Source organism: Ceratotherium simum, chromosome 24 (genome assembly GCF_057802395.1).
Source record: "Ceratotherium simum simum isolate JZ-2026a chromosome 24, ASM5780239v1, whole genome shotgun sequence".
Lineage (NCBI taxonomy): Eukaryota > Metazoa > Chordata > Mammalia > Perissodactyla > Rhinocerotidae > Ceratotherium > Ceratotherium simum.
The window spans coordinates 14,311,975-14,334,583 of record NC_141923.1 but is presented as its reverse complement, the minus strand read 5'-3'; the positions used below and the strand labels follow the sequence as shown (position 1 = coordinate 14,334,583).

At 49.1% G+C, this 22,609-nt stretch overlaps 1 protein-coding gene across 1 annotated transcript in view; it reads left to right on the top strand.

The window, feature by feature from the left end:
* The first annotated feature begins 2,439 nt into the window (after positions 1–2,439).
* Positions 2,440–22,609, top strand: part of DGLUCY (D-glutamate cyclase) — a 53,221-nt gene continuing 33,051 nt past the window's right edge. Inside the window, 8 exon segments of the mRNA XM_014790493.2 lie at positions 2,440–3,013; positions 7,067–7,219; positions 8,938–9,137; positions 11,833–11,898; positions 11,901–11,985; positions 13,119–13,245; positions 15,684–15,883; positions 20,810–21,070. Coding sequence (XP_014645979.1) covers positions 2,908–3,013; positions 7,067–7,219; positions 8,938–9,137; positions 11,833–11,898; positions 11,901–11,985; positions 13,119–13,245; positions 15,684–15,883; positions 20,810–21,070 — 1,198 coding nt within the window. The 5' untranslated portion in view covers positions 2,440–2,907.

Sequence of the window (22,609 nt, the reverse complement as noted above, 5' to 3'; positions counted from 1 at the left end):
GTGTGCCCCCTCTGGTATATTCAATACTAAGGAATGGTATTTGTGAGTTTGATAGTTTGTGATTCTCTAAAGAAAACACACCTCACAGCAGAAAGGTGGCTTCTTGGAGTCCAACCAAGGCTCACTGATTGGATCCCATCTTGCCTCACTTCTAGAGTAAGACCTTGCTGGGCAGCTAGACACCTGGGCCACTCAGCAGTGAGTTCACAGAGGCCCTGAGGAGCCTGAGAAGTTCAGGGTTCAGTCCCCAAAGAAACATGTACTCAAGAGACTCTGGCCCCAGAATCACCTTGTAGGGGAGAGAGAGACGGTCCCTGCTATTCCTAAGACATATTGAGGATGTGAATCCTATTAACATCACAGGATGGATGGATGGATGGATGGTTGGATGGATAGATGGGTGGGTGGATGGGTGGATGGATGGGTGGATGGATGGGTGGGTGGATGGATGGATGGCTGGATGGGTGGATGGGTGGATGGATACATAGATATAGACAGGTAGATATTGATCAAGCAAGTGTGAACTGAGACTTGCTTTTGGATTTGGGCTCTACCACATACTAGTTATGGGACTTTAGGTAACTTCCTTGACCTCCCTGAGCCCCAGTTTCCTTGTCTATGATGGGATTAACAATGTCTTCTTTGTGGGTCAATGGTGAGGAACAATGGTTGCAAATCAATAAGGGTAAAGGGCTTAGCACAGTGCCTGGCACAGTGGGTCCCCCAGTGGTTGTAGTTCCTACCATTTATCATATGACTGGGCATTCTCTGGTTGGTGTTTTGAGGGCATTTCTTTGGCAGGAGCCAATGAGCATGTACTTCCTACTCTGTTTGGCCCCTGCCTTCAAGGGGATGACTCTAAGGTAGGGGTTCTCAGCCTTCTTTCCCTCCCAGCAGGCATGGCGGGTGATATTCAGGCGCCTGGCACACTCCCAGCATGCGTTTCACAGGGCAGGATTTTTGCTACACTTGTTCATCTCTAGGCTAAGAAAGCAACATTAGTACAGGAATGACCTAGATCCACTTAAATTTATATTAAAACAATAAATAAAGGAAAGGAAGGGCAATCACCCTCAGATTTTGGTCCTCTGGCTACAATTTATTTGCAGAACAGCACCCGGCTTGCATCTGCTGCCTTATTGAGTAAGAAAGGGGGGCAAGGACTAACAGAAGCCTGTGGGGTCTCTCCTTTCAGTGGGTTTGGGGTAAACTCCATTCTCTTCTCTAGATGTGAAGTGTGGACCATTATCAGAGGGGTCTGGCCACTGCCCCCACATGGTTCTGGAATTGTTCTGTCTTCAACCTTTACCAAGTGTCTGGCTGAGGCGCTAAGCCCTCTGCAGTGACCCCAGGACCCACAGACATCCAGGACCTTAGCTGGGGCCTTGGCTGCTTGGCCAAGAGGTGAGGCCTGCCAGGCCCAGGTGGGCTCTCTCAGTCCAGCCGGCAAGCACAGACCTGCCAAAGCAGCTGCTCTCAGCCTCAGCATCTTGACCTGGGTCATGGAATCCAACCTCGCCTGACCCTCCCGGCACCCCCAGCCCAGCCCAGCGGGATCAACGGTGCTCTCCTCTGTGCCCCCACAGCACTTTGTTCCTGCAGCTGTTAAAGCACTCACTCTCAGTTTGAAATACCTCTCTATCCCTTCCAGGGCAATATTTTTTACATTTTATTTGTTAGAGATTTTACACAATCTCAAATTCTTCGTTATAATGGCCATGGGGTGTACATGATTTGCTATCTAGGAGATTAGAGTTGAACACATACATTGGTGGTTTGGAATCCCATTGGGTTCGTCTCTTTATGTAGAAAGAGTTGTGGAAAATCAGGCTTGTCTGGAACCTTCACCATGGACACTGCCCTAGAATCCTGCTTTCATCCATTCTGCAGTCAGCCAGTCATTCAACAAACACTTACTGAACTTCCACTCTTGTGCCAGGCACATGGTATATTTAGATGAAGAAGATACGGGCTGTGCCTTGTGGCGATCTAGACCTAGATTTTGCTGACACATTGAAACCTCTCTTTCTAGAATAAAGAAGTCAACTTATAGGATTCCTTTCTGAGTATAACTTCCTGGAGCTTTGAGACCATCTCTGTATTTTAAAATCTACAATATTTATCCATTCACCAAAAATCTATGTAGGGCATGGTGCCTAGAGTAGTGGCAGTGGGAGGGGGGGATATAAAGAAGAAAACATAAAATCTCCACCTTCTAGGGACCTGAATGTAAATGACAGAGGTCACGTGTAGACAGGAAATCCAGCCTGTTATTTTGTTGGTGATTGCATGAGGCATTCATTCATTTGTTCATTCGGCAGTAACTATTCTTGGTGTGTCCTGTGTGCTTAGGCTGTGGTAAGTGCTCTGGGAACTGTGGAAGAGCCCTAAGATGTGGCCTTGCCCTCTAGGCACTTGGGGTCACCTGGGGTTGGGGGGAGGTTGGGGGGGGAGACAAACGGTGTTCAGAGGCAAGTAGAACATCAGGCCAACTGTGACTCCAGCCAAAATCAGCAGCTCACAGAATGCTCTGGGGGCAAGGAGGCCCTGCGCCAGCCAGTGTGAGCCTGTTGGCAGCTCCACAGAGGCAGGAGATTCTGACCCAGTCCTGAGGAACAGAAAGGCCTTCGGGGAGAAAGAGAGGGAGGACATTCCAGGTCAGGGGAAGGGCATAAGCAGAGGTCTCCAAGTGTTAGGAATTTCTCATTAGAAACCAAGACCTGAAGCGGGTAGGGGTTGGGGGAGAACTAGCTCCAAACAACACCCACCGCAGGGCAGGGCCAGGAGCAGCCCTGAGGACGGGAGCTGGTAGCTGATGTTCAATCTGTGCCTTCAGGGGCCCTGTGCGTTCTCGTTTGTTCCCCTTCATCCCCTCACTCAGATTCTCTGCCACTATTCAAGGATAGCATGACGCCCTTCACACTCTACCTGAAGTCCTGCCTTCCCTCCGCCGTAAGGAGTTTGATTCTGCAAAAGAAACCAAACATCAGAAACATGTCCATTATGGCTGGAGGTAAGTGGTGCTAGATGTTAAAAAAAAAATCCCTGGAAACACCAGCTGTGTAGGACCCAGGAGTCCCTGAGAGTTCTAGCTTCTGCATGGGAGACAGACAGCAAGAGCAGAATGACATTAGTTCTGGTCACTGCCTAACTTCCCAGAAGGCACTGGCACCTTGGAGCAGGCTCAGGTGTGAAAACTCATCAGACCTGTCTAGCACCAACCACTTCTGCTTGGTCGCTACAGCTCCATAGGGAGAAGCGCCAATGGCCTCAGGTGATTAAAAGGGGTTTCCCTCAAGTGTCCCCAGATTATGCTGCATTTTAATCCAGTTTTGATTCAGACCAAGTCTCGCTACCTTGGACTAATCTTCTGCTCTGGGTGGCACTGATCTCCCCTCTGTCTCCCAGGAGTGACACCCAAGGCACTAAAAGGTCCTGTAAGAGAAAACAGATATCAAAGTTGTCACTCACCCAAGTCCCAGCAAAATTTCACAATAAGGAAGACTTTTTTGGTAATGGTGGAATCACCAAAGGGAAAACCAGCAGCACGGTTTAAAGTACCAAAGCAGGACAATTTTCATTGTTGATCGACATGTCTGGCCTCTGTTGCTATTTGTGGGCCAACAGAGGTACTTATTGTTGCATGACAAAGCAGCCCCACACTGAGTGGCTTAAACTGCAATTCTCGTAATTCTGCAGTGAGGCTGGGCTTAGCAGGGCGGTTCTTCTGCTCCACGTGGTGTCTGCTGGGGCTGGACCATCCAAGGTGGCTGCTTCCTTACGTGTCTGGAGTGTCCACTGGGATGGCTGGAACAGCCAAGATTGTAAGAGAGAGTATTCCAAGAGGACAAGCCTTCATGCCCAAGCACGTACTGAGCCTCTGCTTACATCACACCTTCTAATGTCCCATTGACCAAAGCCCAGGTCAGAGTCAATGGGGAAGGGGCAGCTCAGGGTCATGACTGAGAAGCATGCTTTATCGAGAGCCATCAAGGTAATAGTCTTCCAGAACCCTTCGTACACATGAGGTACCAGCAAACACCAGCTTAACCCCAGGTCGACCACTGCTTGCTGGAACCTCGGGGAGCCGAGAGAGCACAGTGGTGACAGATGGCCTGGCTGTGAGTCCCCGCATGGCTCCTTACTGGCTGTAGCTGTGGGTAAACTGTGTGCCCACTCTAAGCCTCATCTGTGAAGTGAAAGCAGCAGAATCTTCCCTGTGGAGCTGTCGGCAGGAGTAACTGAGCTAACACAGATTAAGTGCTCAGTCCACGTGAGCCACTGTCGTGGAATGCTCCCCGAGGAAAGCAGCTCATTCTGCAGAACAGCTGGAACACTCGAGCTCGGACTGTGTCTTCTGAGCCTTTAAATCAGATTAGAGCTCTAAATGGCTTTTTTTTTCTCTTGTCATTAAATTAAAGGAAAAAAAACCAGAAACATTGCTTTTTGGGTAAAAGGGCTCAGAGGACTCACTTTATTTCTCTGCACCAAGAGAAAGCATGGTGACCTTAGATGGAGCCCAAGAGACCCAGGGGACACACGAATCGCTTCAGACCTCAAGTGCCCTCCCCCTCGCATACCCACCGTCCCCTCCAAAAAGACACAAGGGAGTCCTCTAGTCTGTGTCCTGTTTCTAACGGGGACGAGTTGGGGACTTTCTATGACCAGCAGTGGAGATGCACAAAACCAAAACACAGTGCCCTCTGAAGCACATTTAATTAAAAAGGAAACAAAGAAGCTTTGTGCACATAATACCTCCCTGATTTATGGTGTTAAAAATCCCGTTTGTGCTCGCAACAGGCTTTGAAGGTAAGAGAGGGGCCGCGAGGGAATGCGAGGCCTCTGGCTGGCTGAGTTCCCTTCCTGCTCACTCGGGATTGTTTTTGGAGGCACGCTGGGCTTGCTTGCGACCAGCATCAGCTTCCTCGAGCTTGAGCTTTCGGCAGCTGGGTGTCTGGCTTGTCCTCATTGTGAAAGCCTGTTTGTAGCACTGGCAGGCGCTGTGGGTCTGAGATAGTGAGTTCCAGGCAGTTAGAGTAGGAGCCGTTCCTGGACTTTTCCCTGCAGATGTTTGCATCTGCTCCACTCACCATCCCCTGGACGTGGTGGTTGACCCAGCCTAGGGAGGCCCGGTGCCCACAGCCCAGTGGGGACCTGGGGGGACTCAGGTGTCACCTGTCTCAGGCTTGAATCCTGGCTGTGCCACACACCAGCTGTGTAACCTTGGGACACTCACTTCATCTCTCTGAACCTTCTTCCCCTCATGGATAAAATACAGATGATTACATATATAAATTATCATAAGCACTCAGAAAATATTAGCTGACAATATTATTGCAGAAAAGAAGTGTCCACATGTTGACAGAGCAAATCTGGCATTTAGGAGAATTGTCCCCAAGGTTATTTCTCTGAAAGAGCATAATTATGCTTTTCTTTGGGATGGTCTTTTTAAAGGAAATGCCTCCCCCCTCTTTTGAAACATATCTTTTCTTGTTTGTTTTTTCTCCAATTACATAATGATACCTATTTATTGCATAAATTTTAGAATATTGAGAAAAGCACAAAGAAGGAAATTAACATCACCCATAGTCTTGTCACTGAAGATAACCATGATTAACATGTAGATGTTCTTTCTTTTTTTTTTTTTTTTTTTTAAAGATTTTATTTATTCATTTTTTTCCCCCCAAAGCCCCAGTAGATAGTTGCATGTCATAGGTTCACATCCTTCTAGTTGCTGTACGTGGGACTCGGCCTCGCGTTGTACGGAGAAGTGGTGCCTCGGGGCGCGCCCGGGATCCGAACCCGGGCCGCCAGCATCAGAGCACGCGCACTTAACCGCTAAGCCACGGAGCCGGCCCTAGATGTTCTTTCTCTCATAGATTTTGTAAAAAGGAGAATAAGTCGAACATATTTTCTGTTTTGTTACCATGTATTGTTCCTTTAACCATATGTCATAAACATCTTTCAATATCATTAACTATTTCTTCTGTACCATAATTTTAAATGTCTGTACGAGATTCCATTGGATGAATGTAACTCCAACCCCTGCTTCCTGAACACCTGTTAGGTAATTTACACCCAGGAATGGACTCACGGAGTTCCCTTTAAGGTAGGTGTGGTAACTGATGTCTCATCCATGAGAAAACCACTGCCCGGGGCCACACAGCTGGTCAGGTTGGTTTGCCTCCAAAGCCAAAGGACTTCCCACTCCAGAGGAGGGCTGGTTGCCCCCAGAGGCGGTCATAGCATGCAAGTGGAGGTCTTCCTCTACAGCTCCATTAAGACTGTCTCTTTGGAGGCAGAGTCAAGGATTCTGTGAGCCTGCCCAGTAAAGAATCTGCCCAGACAAAAGTCGTGAACAGTCTCTTTCCCAAAGTAAATGGCCAATAAACAGAAGAAAAGGCACTCAACTGCATTCATCATCGGGACAATGCAAACTAAAGCCACAACGCGATGTCACTGCACACCTGCCAAATGCCCAGAATGAAAACGGCAGGCAATACCAAGTACTGGAGAGGATTTGGAGCAACTGGACACGCACGCATACTATATGATTCCATCATGTGAAGTCAAAGAACAGGCAGTAGCAATCTGTGGTGTTAGAAGTCGGGGTATGGCTACCCCTGGGGGTGGTGATGACCGGACGGGGCATAGTGGGGTTTTCTGGGATGCTGATAATGTTCTATTTCTTGACCTGGATGCTGGTTCCATGGGTGTGTTCATTTCATGAAAATTCATCAAGCTACGCACTTACATGCATTTTTCTGTGTGTATGTTTGGCTGCAATAAAAAGTTAAATTAAGGGGTTGGCCTGGTGGCACAGTGGTTAAGTTCACACACTCTGCTTCAGTAGCCTGGGGTTTGTGGGTTCGGATCCTGGGTGTGGACCTACACGCTGCTTATCAAGCCATGCTGTGGCGGCGTCCCACATACAAAAATGAAGGGAGGTTGGCACAGATGTTAGCTCAGGGACAATCTTCCTCACCAAAAAAAAAAAAGTTAAATTAAGAAGGTTCTACCAAGAAGCAAGTCACTGTGCATCTGTCCCCTCTGTCACCAAACCCAGGGCTCTGACCAGCCAGCGTGGTGGTCTTGCACTGGTCCCTCACCCAGGCCTTTGGAAAGTTCTGCTGGGCCAGCAGTGGCCCTCTGCCCCTGCTAGGCTCAAGCGAGCCAGGCAAGTGGACATTGCCCACCCTGGGCGCTGTCTCAGACACCAGGTAAAATGCCTGGGTTACTGGGATTCAAGCTTGGGAGTGGCCAGGTGCTGCAGCCAGGTGTGTCTGTCACCAGGGACCTTTATGTCCAGCCTCAGGAACACGGAATGTCCTGGCACAAAGCCTCACTCATGACTGTTGCTCAGAAACAAACCATCTTCCCCACTGTTCCCACTCCTGTCCCTGTCCCCTGCCCCTGCCCCGAGTAAAATCTTTGGGATCACCAAGAAAGTCCAGCACTGGAGAAATCCCACTGGCGCTGCCATCCGTCCACTTCTTCACCCAAGCCAGAAACCTGTCTGCACAGGATGAAGAAGAAAATAGAAACACTTGCATCAAGGACACTCAGAGACAGACATCTGTAACACTGTGGCGTATGTTCTCCCAGACTTTTAAAATGTAACATATCAAATAACTGGCCCTGCTGATTCTGCCTCCGTAATAGCTCTCCAGTGAGCCCCATCTCTCCCACCATCCCAGCTCAGGCTCACATCCTCTCTCGCCTAGACTCTTAGGACATCTTAAGTGGTCCCCTCGCCCCACTTTCACCGTCTCCTCTCCCTCCCCACCCCTACCTTTTCTCTTCCTCCGCAATGTCGTTTTCTGACGCTACATCTGATCACGTGACTCTCATTTAAATTTCTTCCATGTCTTCCCGTGGCTTGCACCTTAGCCTGATATCAAGACCTGTGGCGACCTGGCCCCGACTCAGAGTCTCCCCCGGAACCCTGACACTCCAGTCGTCCCCAACCCTCTCCCCAGAGAGAAAGCTCCCCAGGAACGTTCTGCCTTTATCATGTGTGGACTCCAGGGTGGGAAGGTCCTTCAGAGACCCCACCTGGGCCCAGCTCAGCTCCTTTACATTTATTCCTAGCACCTATCGCTGCCAACTTAGGGACTCCTAGAGATCACCCAGTGGGCCATGGTGCTCGATGCCTCCACGCTGTTCACATCCTGCTCCCTCTGCCTAGGACGTGCTTTCCTCCTTGTCCAACTGGTGAACTCCTAGTCATCCCTCAGGACCCAGCACCAGCACCTCCCACTTTGTGGGAGAGAATGGATTTCTCCCTTCCCTATGTCCCTCCTCCACCTAGACTGTTAACACTCACTGCTCTGTATTGCAAGTATCTGTTTTCAATGCAGTCTCATCTGCCAAAGTAGGATTTTGAGCTTCTTGAGGGCTGGGTCAGTGTCCCTCCATCACTATAGCCCCATCACCTGGCCTGTGCTGGCACAGAGGAGTGGCTCAGCAAAATGATTTTGGAGTGAATGAAGAATAGGCTTGCAAACAAAGTCTTTCAACCCCACAGAAGAGTTTCTCTAAGGAAGGAGAAAGGCCTCGTCCACTGCCAGCGCTGAGAGCCTCCTTGAGACACACGTCCTCTGTCCCTTTGGTCTGCAGGCCATGCTTCGATGGCAGAGAGGGCACTATTGTTTTATTCTTGCTGGTTTGACTGGTCTTGGGTTGAGGTTACAGGAAATATAATAGGGTCGGGGGTGGGGCTACCTTATAGACATGCTGATTTAATAGTTTCTGGTCAGGTAGGATTTGAAGGATGCCAGCAAGTCTCCCTGCTCAGAACTGTGTTGCCTACCTCGGCGCCAGGGCCTGAAATTTCAGCCCTGGATGTCCTCTTCTCTCTCCTTAGTCCTTTATTAAAGGGGCTGGTCAGGGGCTGTATTGGGTCTGGGGGCCTGTGAGTTCTCCCTTTTGTCCCCGGGGCGGGCTGTCCCCAGTTCCAGAAGTGCAAGTTTGCTGTCTGCACAGCCAGGCTGACCTCGCTGGAGGAGTACTCGGAGCAGCTGGAAGACATGGTGGCCTTCCTCCTGGGCTGCAGCCTCTCCCTGGAAGGGGCCTTGGAGAAGGTGAGGCTCCCCAGAAGAGACCTAGCAGGCCACGGCCCCGCAGGTGCATTCAAGGTAGGGACAAAATCTGCAAGGGCAGAATGACTTGAAAATGTGGATCACCTTGTGTTTTCCTGTGGTGGGGAGAACATCAGCATAGGAGGCAGGAGACCTAAACTCTGGCCCCAGCTCAGCCACTTTTCTAGCTGTGCAACCCAGGACAAGCTGTTAACTTCTCTGAGCTTGTTTCTTCATCTGGAAAATGGGACTGCCAGCCTCTCTCCTGCCCACCTTTGGGACTGCTGTGAGCACCCAGCGTGGTCTTGAGAGTGGAGTCAAGCCCTTTTAGACAGACCATTGCAGCTGTGTAAACCAAACCTGTTTGGAATTCGTCTGGCTCCTTTAACTTAGGGCATCTCAGTGAGATTTTTGAAAATCCTCTCTGGCTTGGACTTCCCGGCATCAGGGAGAATGTGCCTGGCTGGGCAAATGTCCAGGGATTTGTGGCAGAGCCTTGGCCAGGCCGTTAGCTGCTAGGTGATGTCTCTGTCAGGAAAGCTGGGTCACGTTCTTGGCTGGAGGTGGCCGCGAGTGGTCACGAACGCAGCGTGGTCACCTCTCCTGGGACGTGTCCACTGTAAGGGGCTGCCTTCTGCTGTGTCTCTGAGGTTTTATTCCAGCCACTGCTTGTCACGGGGAGAGAACCAGGTTCTCCCATTCCGCTGACCCCTTGTAGCACATTTGTGTGAAGTCCAAGAAATTATCTGCTGGGTCGATGGTCAGCCAGCATCAACAGTCCACCCCAGGTTCCTCATGGAGGCCTCAGATTGGAAATTTCTTTCTTTCTTTTTTTTTTTTTGGTGAGGAAGCTTAGCCCTGAGCTAACATTTGTTGCCAATCCTCCTCTTTTTGCTGAGGAAGACTGGCCCTGAGCTAACATCCGTGCCCATCTTCCTCTACTTTATATGTGGGGTGCCACCACAGCTTGATGAGCTGTGTGTAGGTCCATACCCAGGATCCGAACCTGTGAACCAGGGGCACAGGAACTTAATCACTATGCCACCAGGCCGGCCCTTCAGATTGGAGATTTCGTCTTGGGGTCCTGGACACTTATTAAACTTGCCTGGTTTGGGCTCCTGCCAAAGAGGCCTGAGCTGCCTCTGATGAGACACAAGGCTGCCCACAGCGTGTGCTGCTTTTCGTGTGTAAAACACGTGCCCGAGCGGTTTTCTTGAAGGTCGGGAAGGATGGAGGCAGAACTGCAGCCACTGTCTAGGGCCCAGGGCAGGGTCTGGCCTGGGTACAACCACCATCTGTAGCAAGAGGGCCTCATGGCTCATCATGTGCAGCCTTTCATCTTAGATGAGGAAATTGAGGCCTAGAGAGAGACAGGGACTTGCCCAAATCCCAAAGCCAGACTGGAACCCAGGACTCCTGGCTCCCGCCTATAAAATGTCAATAGTAGAGGTGTGAGGATTGAATGATGCGTTGCACAGAGGTGCTCATCGCTGCCCTGCTCAGCAGACCCGGAGTTTTTCCATGACACCTCACTGCCCCCAACGATTACCAAGTAGCTTTCAGTTCAATACTGATGCCTCTGCCCGTTGGCTCCTGGCAGAAAGGGCCGGGCAGCCATCTTGGATTCAGTTGGTGGCCTTGAGGGGATGAAGCGCCCCCAGAAGGAGGCGCCTCAGCCTCAGGGAGCGCTGCCTGCCTCCTGTGAGCGTCCTCAGCATGTGCCCCCTCCCGAGTGCTGTTATTCAGACACAGAACTGGCAGGCACACCCAGTTTCATCCTGCTGCTGCCAGGGTACTAATAGCAAGCCCTTCAGGCTGCCGCCAAGACTATCCCAGTGGATTATGGTCCTGGCCATGTCCTAAATCTTTCATAAGCCCCACAGCAGGGACCAGAAACTGTTCAGGGGACAAAAACAACATCACTAGTGAAAGTCACACAGGTCATCCTGGGCGACTTGCGTAGAGGCGGGAGGGGTGAGGCAGGGCGCGGGGCGTGCGGGTACAGGCCTCCAGCCCCTGTGTGGACTCAGGAGGCAGAGGAGGCCCCGGGGCCTCCCGTAAGGTTCCCACTTTCTTGGGTTCCTCTGCCTCTGGTTCTCCTAGAGAGTCTTCACCTGTGGTCCAAGGGCCCCTTGAGGTCCATGGAGAAAATTCAGAAGATCCATAAAGTTGGGCGGGAAAAAATGACATTTTTATTTTCATAGCCTCAAACTAAAATTGAGCATTCCCTTCAATTACGAATGTAGGCAACAAACTATAGTCGTATCAGCAGATCCTGTGACTTTGTGGCTGCCCGAAGAAATCACAGATACTTTCATGTCACATTACAGTTCTTCCCAAAATCTCAAAAATATCTTAATTGTTGCTCGTTACTTCAGAATGACAATGGTAGCTCTGCCATCTTGTTCCTTACGCTGTTAGTGAAGAAGCACACGTGTTGCTGTTTCACATATTTTCATAATTTGATCACTGCGTTTGCAATGTGATTGGTTTCCTTTGTAATCCCGTGCATTTCCTCTTAGGCAGTTAAAGCATTACTTTGACAAGGCTGGGGTCCACGGCCCGACAAAGTTAAGATTCTCTGTTTCAGACCAATCCTTACCAGCAACCGTCCTCATCTCTGTGTCGCATAAAAGTAGAAGCTAAGTTTTGATAATAGCTACTTGGACCTCCTGCCTACTTCATTCACTGCCTTGAACTCTTGTTACTCGGGGTTCTATTTTTTAACGTTTTTTACTTGATTTCTTGGCAGACAGCAGTGCCTTGTGCCACCATGGCTGGCATTTGCTGCCCTCTGGTGGTCGCGATGAGGCCCATTTCCCAAGGACAAAGCTGGAAAGGCGAGTGAGGGCCGGTTGCTCCATGGGGGGTGAGGAAGGACAACCCATTCACGTCGGTGACCCAGGTCAGCGTCCACTCTCATTCGTGATTCCGACAGCTGCGCTTGGGCTTCGGCCCGGGGAGACAGGAACTTGCTGTGTTCCTGAGCTCCCACGGCTTGTCCTCATCTTTCCCCGGGGGCCCCGGGGTCCTGGACAAGGCTCAGACTCCCGCAGCAGGATTAGGGCTGGGTTTACAGATGCCGCTCAGGTTTAAACATGCTGCCCTTGGCAGAATAGCCAGCCTCACCCATTGGCTCCTGTAAACTTCAAGTGAAGCTGGGGTGGGGGAAGCCAGTGGTGGAGGACGGCAGCAGAGCTATTTGTCCCAAGATTTGAGCTCAGTGCAACCTCTGATCTAGGCTGCTGTTCAGTGGCATATTTGGGCAGGGACGGCTTTGTTCCAAATGTTAATTGAACTGAAATCCATTGATCCCCTGTGCATTAACTCAGTCTGAGAGCAAGTGAGCAGATCCAAGTGTAGAAGCTGCCCAGGCCTCTTAGAGGCTGTCAGAGGGCCGGACGAGAGCCTGGGATTGGGCCTTGGGTGAGAGTCAGAGTTCAGTGTAACTGAACTTGCTCAGCTGTGCAACAAACAAAATCAGACAAAGCCTAGCGTTCTACAAAAATCAACCAGCACTTACCGCCTTCCTCAGAGGAAGATGATCCCAGGACCACTCAAAGCAGAGTGTCTGCTGGATTGTTTTATCTTTGGTGGAGATGAGTTGGACCCAACACATCCATCTTTGCTGTCCTCGTGGGCACTTTGATGGCTGGCCAAGGGTAGGGACACTGTTGGTGGTCAAGCAACAGAGGTTAGGTCTGTGTTATGTGACTCCATCTACCAAATGCTGGCTTTGTGAGCAATGAAGGTGTTGGGCTAAATGCACACAAAACTGCTCTCACAATCACACGAGGGGTTGGAGATTCTGTGTTCTGAAACCGTACCAACTCAAAATGGACTAGGAGCTATCGCATCCTGAGTGGTTAAAGTCCCGATTCCCTTTCTCCCTCCCCTCCTTCTCCAACGCCATTTACAGCAATCCAATGACTGGAGTTCCTCGTGGAGAAAGAACCATAAACTACTCAACATATTCTATTTCCATGGTGCCTGCCAGGGCAGGACCTGACATTATTCATTTTCTTTTTCCATTTGCAGAACTTTTGGGCATCAAAGATCTTTCCAGACCTGACCACGGGGATCCTGTGTTGTGTCAGCCTGGGGATGTCCCAGTGTTCTGGCCTTCTCAGCTGACCAGTCTCGAAGCTGTCGGCAGCTACGGTATGTCCAGACTTAAGTGGGCAATTAATCTGACCTGGGAGGGGACCTGGTGGGGCTCTAGTCCTTGAAAGGCTAGGCTTACAGTGCAATGATTGAAGGAATAGAGTCACAGAACATAGGCCTACAGCCCACAATGACGATCTCTCTGCCTTCCTTCTTTTCACTCCTGAGCTGGGTCTCCCTACTAGGCAGCTTGTCTCTCAGCTCAAACATGTTTCCATTAAATATATTTCTGCCTTCGGAAGCCTCACAGCCCATTCTAACAGAAATACTAATATTTAGCTTGACTTTTTGAGACATTTTGGAGGTTAGTGGGGCTTTGAAAGCAAAGATGATGACAAGCAACACAATTGAGCAAACTATTTCGTGTGGTTTTCGCAAGGTATTTATTTGCAAGCAATACCGTCAGTTCAGTTTTTCAAAGGCTAGGGTGATATTACAATGAAGAGACACACGAGGGCGCCTTCACTAGCTCACAGTGAAGTAGGGACGTGACAGTTGCAGCCCATTGTCAAAGACAGTGGAAAATTCTAGCCAGGTCAGCTACACTTGTACTACAAATCATAGAATTCAGCGTTACTTTTTTTTTTTTTCCAGTGTATTTCTTTTTTTTTAAATTGATGTTTTAATAGTTTATAACATTGTGAAATTTTGGGTTGTACGTTTTTGCTTGTCCATCACCATATATATGTCTCCCTTCACCCCTTGTGCCCACCCCCCACCCCCATTGCCCCTGGTAACCACAATACAGTTTTCTCTGTCCATGTGTTGGTTTATATTCCACATATGAGTGAGATCATACAGTGTTTGTCTTTCTCTTTCTGGCTTACTTCACTTAATATAATACCCTCCAGGCCCATCCATGTTGTTGCAAATGGGACGATTTTGTCTTTTTTTATGGCTGAGTAGTATTCCATTGTATATATATACCACATCTTCTTGATCCAGTCGTCAGTCGAGGGACGCTTAGGTTGCTTCCACTTCTTGGCTATAGTGAATAATGCTGCAATGAACATAGGGGTGCATAAGCCTAAAAGAGCAAAGCTGGAGGCATCACAATCCCTGACTTCAAAACATACTACAAAGCAATAGTAATCAAAACAGCATGGTACTGGTACAAAAACAGACACACAGATCAATGGAACAGAATTGAAAGCCCAGAAATAAAACCACACATATACGGACAGCTAATTTTCAACAAAGGAGCTAAGAACATACAATGGAGAAAGGAAAGTGTCTTCAATAAATGGTGTTGGGAAAACTGGACAGCCACAAGCATTACTTTTAATTTGTTTTTAAAGCATTTATGGACGTTTAGCTATCAGAATGGCCTGATGATATGGAGATTATCTCTAATATGGTGACAAGGCATAAACACCAAGATCAATGGGATTCTATTCATTCATTTATTTAACAGAAATGTATTGGGCACCCACCGTGTGCCAGGCGTGGGCCCAGATCTTGGGAATAAAATGCTGCATGAGACAAGATGTGGTTCTCAGGGAGCTTGTCATTTCTGAATGTGTGTGTGCACGTGTGTATACACACATCCACACATGTGTGGTGAACATTCTCCAGCATGGTGGCCTCACCCCTCTCCTGCCACCGGCCACAGGGAATCCCCTGCAGAGGAGGTCTCCCTGCCACAGGCACCCCAGGGCACTCCAGCGCCTTAGTTCTGACTTGTGATAGCATCTTTGATTGTAAACGAGACCAAATGACATCACTGGTCAGAGATGACCATGAATCTTTCTAATTTGCAAAAATCATGCTCAAACTTCAATATTTAAACTTCTATTAGCAATAGATTAATTGCTGCACACCTCACAACTGAAGGGGCAAAACTCCATGTCACACTCTGAGCTGACTGTTCTGATGTGTACCTGGCTTTAGAGTGACTGATTTTAGGTTCTGTCCAAAACGCGGAAAAACAATGGTCGCATTCATCAAAATCCTTAGTTCTTCCCCTTACGCATCACATCTAAAAGTTAAGTTAGAATGCTTTGTGCATCTATCAGTAGGCTTTCCTCCTGATGGGTTGGCTGACTTTGGCTTTCCATGAGATCTGAGAAATTCTACTATTGTCTGTGAAATCCAAGACATTGTTATTTGCTCAATTCACGTCTACATTTATTGGGCATCTTTTATGTGCAAGGCACTGTGTGGGATTCTGAGATGAAGAGGGAGTGATCCCTCTTCTCTGGGAGCATACAGCTAAGTGGGATTAGAGTGTTCAGTCAAGTTCCATGGCCCCTGTTTAAAAGGAACTTGTTTTAGCCATAAGCCAGCTTGTTCTGACCTAGTGCCAACAAGCAGTGTAGGGAGTGCTATTGGCAGAGTTGATGTGTAGCGCCATCTTGCCCATCAACAGTTGACTAGATGAGAATGGACTGGGTTTGATGAAGTGGCTGGGCTAGGTCCCTCCTGGTGTGTGTTTTCGAGACCCCCAGCTTTCACCGGTGCACCATATTGCAGAGTTATGACTGACGTGAAGGACACGGAGACTGCAGCCAGTTGTCTCACCCCCGAAGGAATTCCAGAGGTCCATCACATTTCCCAAGATCCTTTGCACTACAGCATCGCATCAGCTTCAGCCGTTCAGAAGATCAGAGGACTAGAGACTATAGTCGCCACAGACCCAGGTAAGAAACAAAGCATTCACACCTTAATGGCCCGGAGAAATTCACCACTGGTGTAATGTTTAGTAAAAAAGCACCATGCAAACTGTATCTACACCATGATATTTTAAAAATATTTATACCACGTATGAGTCCCAAAAAGACTAGAAGTAAATGCACCAAAATACTGATGGTAATGGTCTCTGGGTAGTGGGATTGTGGGTGATTTTTGTTTTCTTCTTTATGTTTTTATTTCTTTCTCAAAATTTTCAACACTAAACATGTGAGGGAGTTTGAGAGGCGAGCTTATTAGCTGGGCACGTTGCCACCAGAACTGAATTGGGGTTGGGTAGGTAAGAAAAAAAAAGGAGAATGGTTCCTAGGTATCAACTACCGCCATTTAGACAAAGTCATCCATGTATTTAATAATGTCCCTCATCTTCCTCTTGTGTGCCATTGCCCTGGGGTTGGGCATAGAACTGATTTTTTGTACCGGGCAGCAGGGGTAGGGATGGGGGGCTGCATTGCTGCTCCTTGGGGGATCCCGTGGGGCCAGACTCTGCAGTGACAGCCTCACAGCAGTTTGCAACTGACATGCATATTGTATATTGCATCTCAGAGGACAGTCTTTCTGTGGTTTGCAAGCCACTGGCTTTCTAGACGTGGGACAGGGCTGTGAGGATCCACCAGGGGTCTGCTGCTTCCAAGTGGCAGGAGGTTTGCTCAAAGCGGGTTGAGGGGCTTGGAACTGCCAGCTGCATGTTCATTTAAGAGCTGAATTTCTAATCCCAGATGGCCAGAAGAGGGCGCCATTGTGCATGGAAAATTCAATCCATTTGCTGACACAGGCTCAGGAGAGAATCAAGGTGTAGACTTCACAGCCACTCCCCACCTCAGTCTCCTAGTCAGTGTAACAGGAGTCAAGACAGTTATACCTCCCTCTTGGGGTTGTGATAGGTGATAAGAATAATAGCTATCATCTACTGATTTTTACTCTAGGCCAGGCTTGTGCTAAAAGCATTTACATGTTTCATCTTATTAAATTCTCCAGTGACCCTATGAAGCAACTATTATTAACATCCTTTAACAGATGAGGAAACTGAGGCACATAAGGTTAAGAAACTTGCCCAAGCCCACATACCTGGTAGGTGGCCGGGGCAGAACTTGAACCCATACCCACCAACTCCAAGGCCCATGATCAGTGAGTGTTGGGATAAATTGGAATCTGTCTGAAGGGTATGGCACAGTCTCACCTGGGCAGTTAAAAGTATACTCCAGCCTCTCCCAGATCATCGTACCCCATTCCCTCTTCTGCACCTTCTCACGGGCTGTGATTCTAGACGGGCGTGCTCTTTGCACTCTGAATGTCTGGAGAAGGCGTGTGTGGCCTCCCTGCTGGCCCACCTGACACTTGTTTCCCAAGCAGATACCTGGATGGATGGGGCCCCTGCAGTGAGCAGCCCGGGGAGGTCGACCCTCTGGGCCCGACTCCCAGGACCCAAACCAAGCTGATTATGGTGACGGTGGCATAGAGAACAACACCTGGGCAGGGCCATCGAGCAGACAGCCTGGGGGCCCTTTTGTGTTGGCTAACCCTGTGGCCCAGAATCTGACAGTGCAGACCAGCCTTAAAAATGTCTGATCCCTGGGCTGGCCCTGTGGCTTAGCAGTTAAGTGAGCGCTCTTCACTGCTGGCAACCCGGGTTCGGATCCCGGGCCCAGATCCCGGGCCCGCACTGACACACCGCTTCTCTGGCCATGCTGAGGCCGCGTCCCACATACAGCAACTAGAAGGATGTCCAGCTATGACATACAACTATCTACTGGGGCTTTGGGGGGAAAAAAAATAAATAAATAAAATCTTTAAAAAAAAAAAAAGTCTGATCCCTTCTCTGGGCCTGGGAGCAAAGGTTGACCCCCAGTTACAGGGGATCCTGCAGTAACAAAACTTCCTGGAAACCACAGGGCATAGCTTTTTGCTTGTTTGTCTGTTAGGTTGTTCGTTCGTTCATTCATTCATTCGGCAGAGAACATGGTTTCCCTTACTTACAAACACACAGTAAATTTGGAATATTTGCCCACCACACATGTACCTTTTAGGACACATGCATATAGAGAGGTGAATGCACGTGGCTGTGTATACACAGAGTCTCTTACATAGTTGATCTCCTTGGTGGATATTTTTAAAAATTTCTACAGTACTTTCTCTCTCACAAACATTCTTACCCAGGCTGACGGCTCTTCCGCTCAGCACAGGGGTCATGAGGGAAGATGAATTATTAACTCTGCCATTAGCTCAGATAAGAAAGTAAGTGGGATGTAAATTTGCTGCTGACGCGGTGCACCCATTGCTTAATAAAAATGACCTGGGAGGTCGTCCACAACACCCTCCTTCAGGGCTGTGCAGGCTGCGTGTCAAGATTTGAAGCAGGAGGCTCGGGTGAAAGGCAGATTTATGACTGTCTGGATATGCCAATATTGTCTATTAAGGAACGTCTTAATCCTCAAGAACAACAAATGCTTTTGATTCCTACTATATTAAATAAGCAGACAGAAGATTAATGGAAATGTGCTGAGCATTACTCACCAGGCATGATAATAGAACCCCTCAGTCATTTTTGAGAGACATTGGCCTGCATTTGAGGTGCCTGGAGAATACGAAGGAATACAAGGCTTGTAATAATGGTGTTTATGCTAATAATAAAGTCATCATAAATGTATAGACTGCTTTCAAGTTGACAAAGTTCTCTCTCCCCTCCTCTCTCTTTCGGTGCCCACCACATCCTATGAAATAGGTTACATTACAATTTTTTTCCTTTGAAAATGTTATTTTTCTCCCCTTTTATCAACAGTAACTCATGTTCATTCTAGAAGCATCAGAAAATATATGAAAGTAAAGAGGAAATAAAAATTACCAGAATCCAATCACAATTAACCAGTATTAACAGTGTTTGCCCTTAATGTCTTTTTCTTCAGTCTTGAACCTATAAGACTGAAAAGATAGATAGATAGATGATAGAAAGATAGAAAGATAGATAGATAGATAGATAGATAGATAGATAGATAGATAGACAGGTGGTAGATAGTAGATAGGTAGATAGATAGATAGATAGATAGATAGATAGATAGATAGATAGGTGGTAGATAGTAGACAGATAGACAGATAGATAGATAGATGATAGATAGATATTGGAATCATGCTGTGATACTATTTTAGGCCTTGCTTCTTTCACTTTTTAATATATTGTGAACATCTTTCCATGTCATTAAATAGACTTCTAAAACGTCCTTTTTAATGTTTGCTTGGAATTCCATTTTACAAATGTTCCACCATTTTATTCATATCTTGTTACTTGACACCATAAACGATGCTGCAATGAACATCCTCATGACTCTATTTGTGTACGTACCCAGGATCACTTTATTAGGATAAATTCCTGGAAGTGAATTGCTGGCTCCAGTGGAATGTTCAACTCTAAGGGACAAATCCCCCTCCAGACAAATGTTCCACTTGCCGCTCCCACTGGCAGTTCTGTGAGGGGCTTTTCCACATAGCCGTCTTCCACCTGGACCACCCCCATGCTCTGTGTAGGAAAACTGAGGTTCAGAGCAATCAAGGGATGAGGCCAACGTCACACAGCTACAGAGTGCCAGCAGCTGGACTTGAATGTAAGTTTCCAGATTCTAAATTTGGAACTATTCCTCCATAACAGAGATCCAAACCCTGTGTTCCTTCATATTCTCCAGGCACCTTAAATGCAAGCCGACATCCCCTCACATCCCTTAGGCCCACCTTTCATTTCAGCCATAGCTGGGGTGGAACTTCTGAGTCACATCCTGCCTTCACATGGCACGGATATGGTCTGAGGTGACCTCAGTATGGACAAAGGCACAATGGTATGTGACAAGAGTTGGGAGGCTGTGCTGCCCAGCTAGGACCAGCACAATAGCTTCCTGCCTTAGGCTCGGGTCTCTCTGCTCCTCCACAGAGCAGGCTCAGCCCAGGAGTGCTGAGGAGTCTGTGCCCGGATGGGCAAACTTCCCCCTGTAGGGGGTGGGAGCTGGTGCATAAATGCCCAGTCTCCCCGTCCTGTGGCAGGACAATCCTGAGGCGTGTACCACACCATTTCTTAGAGGATCTCAAGCAGGCTCGAGCCCAGATGCAGGTGGAGTTAACTGGCTCACTCACACACCGTTAGTGGCTTTCCTCCCTTTCCTGTCTCACTCCTTCCATCTTCTGACTTGTTACTGGGGCTCACGTTCCACTGAGATACCTGCATGCAAGCCCTTGTCTGAGAGCCTTCTTTGGGGGAAGCCCTGACCAAGACAGCACTGTTTCCCTTCCTCCTCCCACGTCCCTTGTATTTGGGTTTGCTAAACTGCTATAACAAATAAGCCCCAAGACGCTTTGCTCAAATACAGTGGTAAGGTATGCCTCTCTCACCCAACTGTCCAGGGTGGGTCCTCCAGGGTGAATGTTCTAATTCAGCAGGAACGAGAATCTGCTCCATCCAGTCACTCAGGGACCCAGCAGCTCTGCCATCACATCATGAGACCCCCAGGGGGCACTAGTTGTCAACATCCCAGCCTCCAGGAAGCGAAGAGCTTGGAAGAGTGTGTGGGAGGTGTGTGGCCAGACCCAGAGGGGGCGCATGTCACTTTCACTCACATTCCCTTTCAACCAGTCTACGAATGCTGCCTAGAGAGAACCTAGTCTTGTGGCCACTCCTAACTGAAAGAGAGTCTGATCAGCCGTGTACCCAGCTATCCTTCGCTACTGGCGGTGGAGGAAAAGAATGTTCTGGTGAAGAGTTAACAGTCTCTGGCACATCCCTCAAATCCACTTCTGAAACAAACAAACAAACAAACCAAACTACTGTTTGTGTAAGTTTCTATTTGAAACACAATTACATTATTTTGTGATTTTATTTTATTTTTTTGTAATTTTAGGCAACCTAGAGATCAGGCACCTGCTCTGTAAGGATGAGCTGCTGAGGGCCTCACTGTCGCTGTCCCACACCTGCTCGGTGCTCATCACCCCTGGGTTCCCCGCGCGTTTCAACCACGAGCCTCTGGAAGAGACAGATGGCCTGCCAGGAGCCATTGCTCTGGCCATCTTCCTGCAAGCCTTGGAGAAGGGGGTCTCCATCATTGTTGACCAGAGAGCCTTAAGTTTGTACAAGAAGTTTCTTGAAGAGGCTGTTGAGCAAGGTGAGCAGTGAGATGAGGTCGGTCCATTTCCCTAAATGGGCCTTTGCGGGCAGAGGGTGGAGGGAGTCAGTGTTAGTGGAACTTATGCTGGGCACCCAGGCATTGACATGGGGCTTTTTCCTCAAAGCTCAGAACAACTCTGGTGTAAGCAGCATTATCCCCATTTTAAAGATGAAGAGACTGAGGTTCCAAGGGGTCCAGGTGATCTACCCAGGTGGGAATGGTGAGCTGGAATTTGAACCCAGGTTCACTAGGCTCCAGAGCCCATGATCCCACTTGTGCACCTGCTGCCCTGCCTAGGAGAGGCAAGAGTGACCTGCAGAGGACTCTCAGCAATCCCAGGCAGCCCTGGACCCCCAGAGTTGGGCGTGGGCTAGTTGAGTATAGAGTGGTCGAAAGACTCAGACAGCAGTGTTCCACCCGGCCAGATGGGCAGGGATACCCCGTGCTGCCTGGGTTCCCGGAACACCCAGGTGGGCGTTAGGCTGTGATGCTACTGTCGGGGTGCCAAGATCTCCCTTGGGCACAGTGTGAACAACTGCTCCTCACCTCCTCTCCACTCTGCAGGCGTTAGGAGGTGTGATGCTATGGGAAAAAACGGACAAGGATGAGGGGATGGAGAGTGACGGGCCAGGTGGCAGGCTGCTATTTAAACAAGATGGGCAGGGAAGGCCTCCTGGAGAAGGTATCATTTGAGCCAAGACTTGCAGTTGATGAAGGAGTGAGGTCAGGGCTGGCTGAAGGAAATGGGTCCCGGGCTGGTGCAACGGCCAGGGCAGAGGCTACTAGGTGGAGTGGGGGCCCTGCAGGTTTAAGACAGGGCAACAGGATGGCCCACTGGCCTGGAGTGGATGAGGAGCAGAGAAGCTGGGCAGGAGGACAGAGAGGTTATAGGGAGCAGCCTGCAAAAGGGCCTAGAGGGATACTGTGAGCAGCTGGGCTTTTATACTGGGTGAGGTGGGAGCCCCGGGAGGGCCGTGCTCTGGCGTAAGTTCTGCAGGATCACCCAGGTAGCTACAGGGACAAGGATGGAAACAGGAGACTGGCCAGGTTATTGCAGGGGAGATGAGGCTGGCTTGGAGTGGGTGGTGCCCTGTGGCACGTCCCTTCGGCCCCCTTGTGATTTCAGCTGCAGCGGGGGTGGAAGTTCTGAGTCACGCTGACCTGACCAGGCCCCACCGCAAGCCAGTGCTCCGTGGGGTTTCTCCAAAGCTGTGCGAAACCACTCAGCCTGGAAGTTTGGGGGCTAATGCCTCCGAAACCCCCTCAACCAGTGGGGGACGGGAGCTAGTGCCCTGCCTCTTGTCTTTTGGAGACACACAGGTCCTGGTGGAACTGAGACCCCATTGCCCAGAGCAGTGACCTTGAAAATGCACATACCCTCCTATTGGCTTTTCCTCCTTTCCCTCCTCCTCACTTTCCCTTGCCCCTCCCACCTGACTCCTGGGACAATCTCCCAAATAAAACACCTGCACCCAAGTCTTTGTCTCAGACTCTGGTTCCAGGGGACCCCAAACAGATGAATGGCACAGGTGGAGG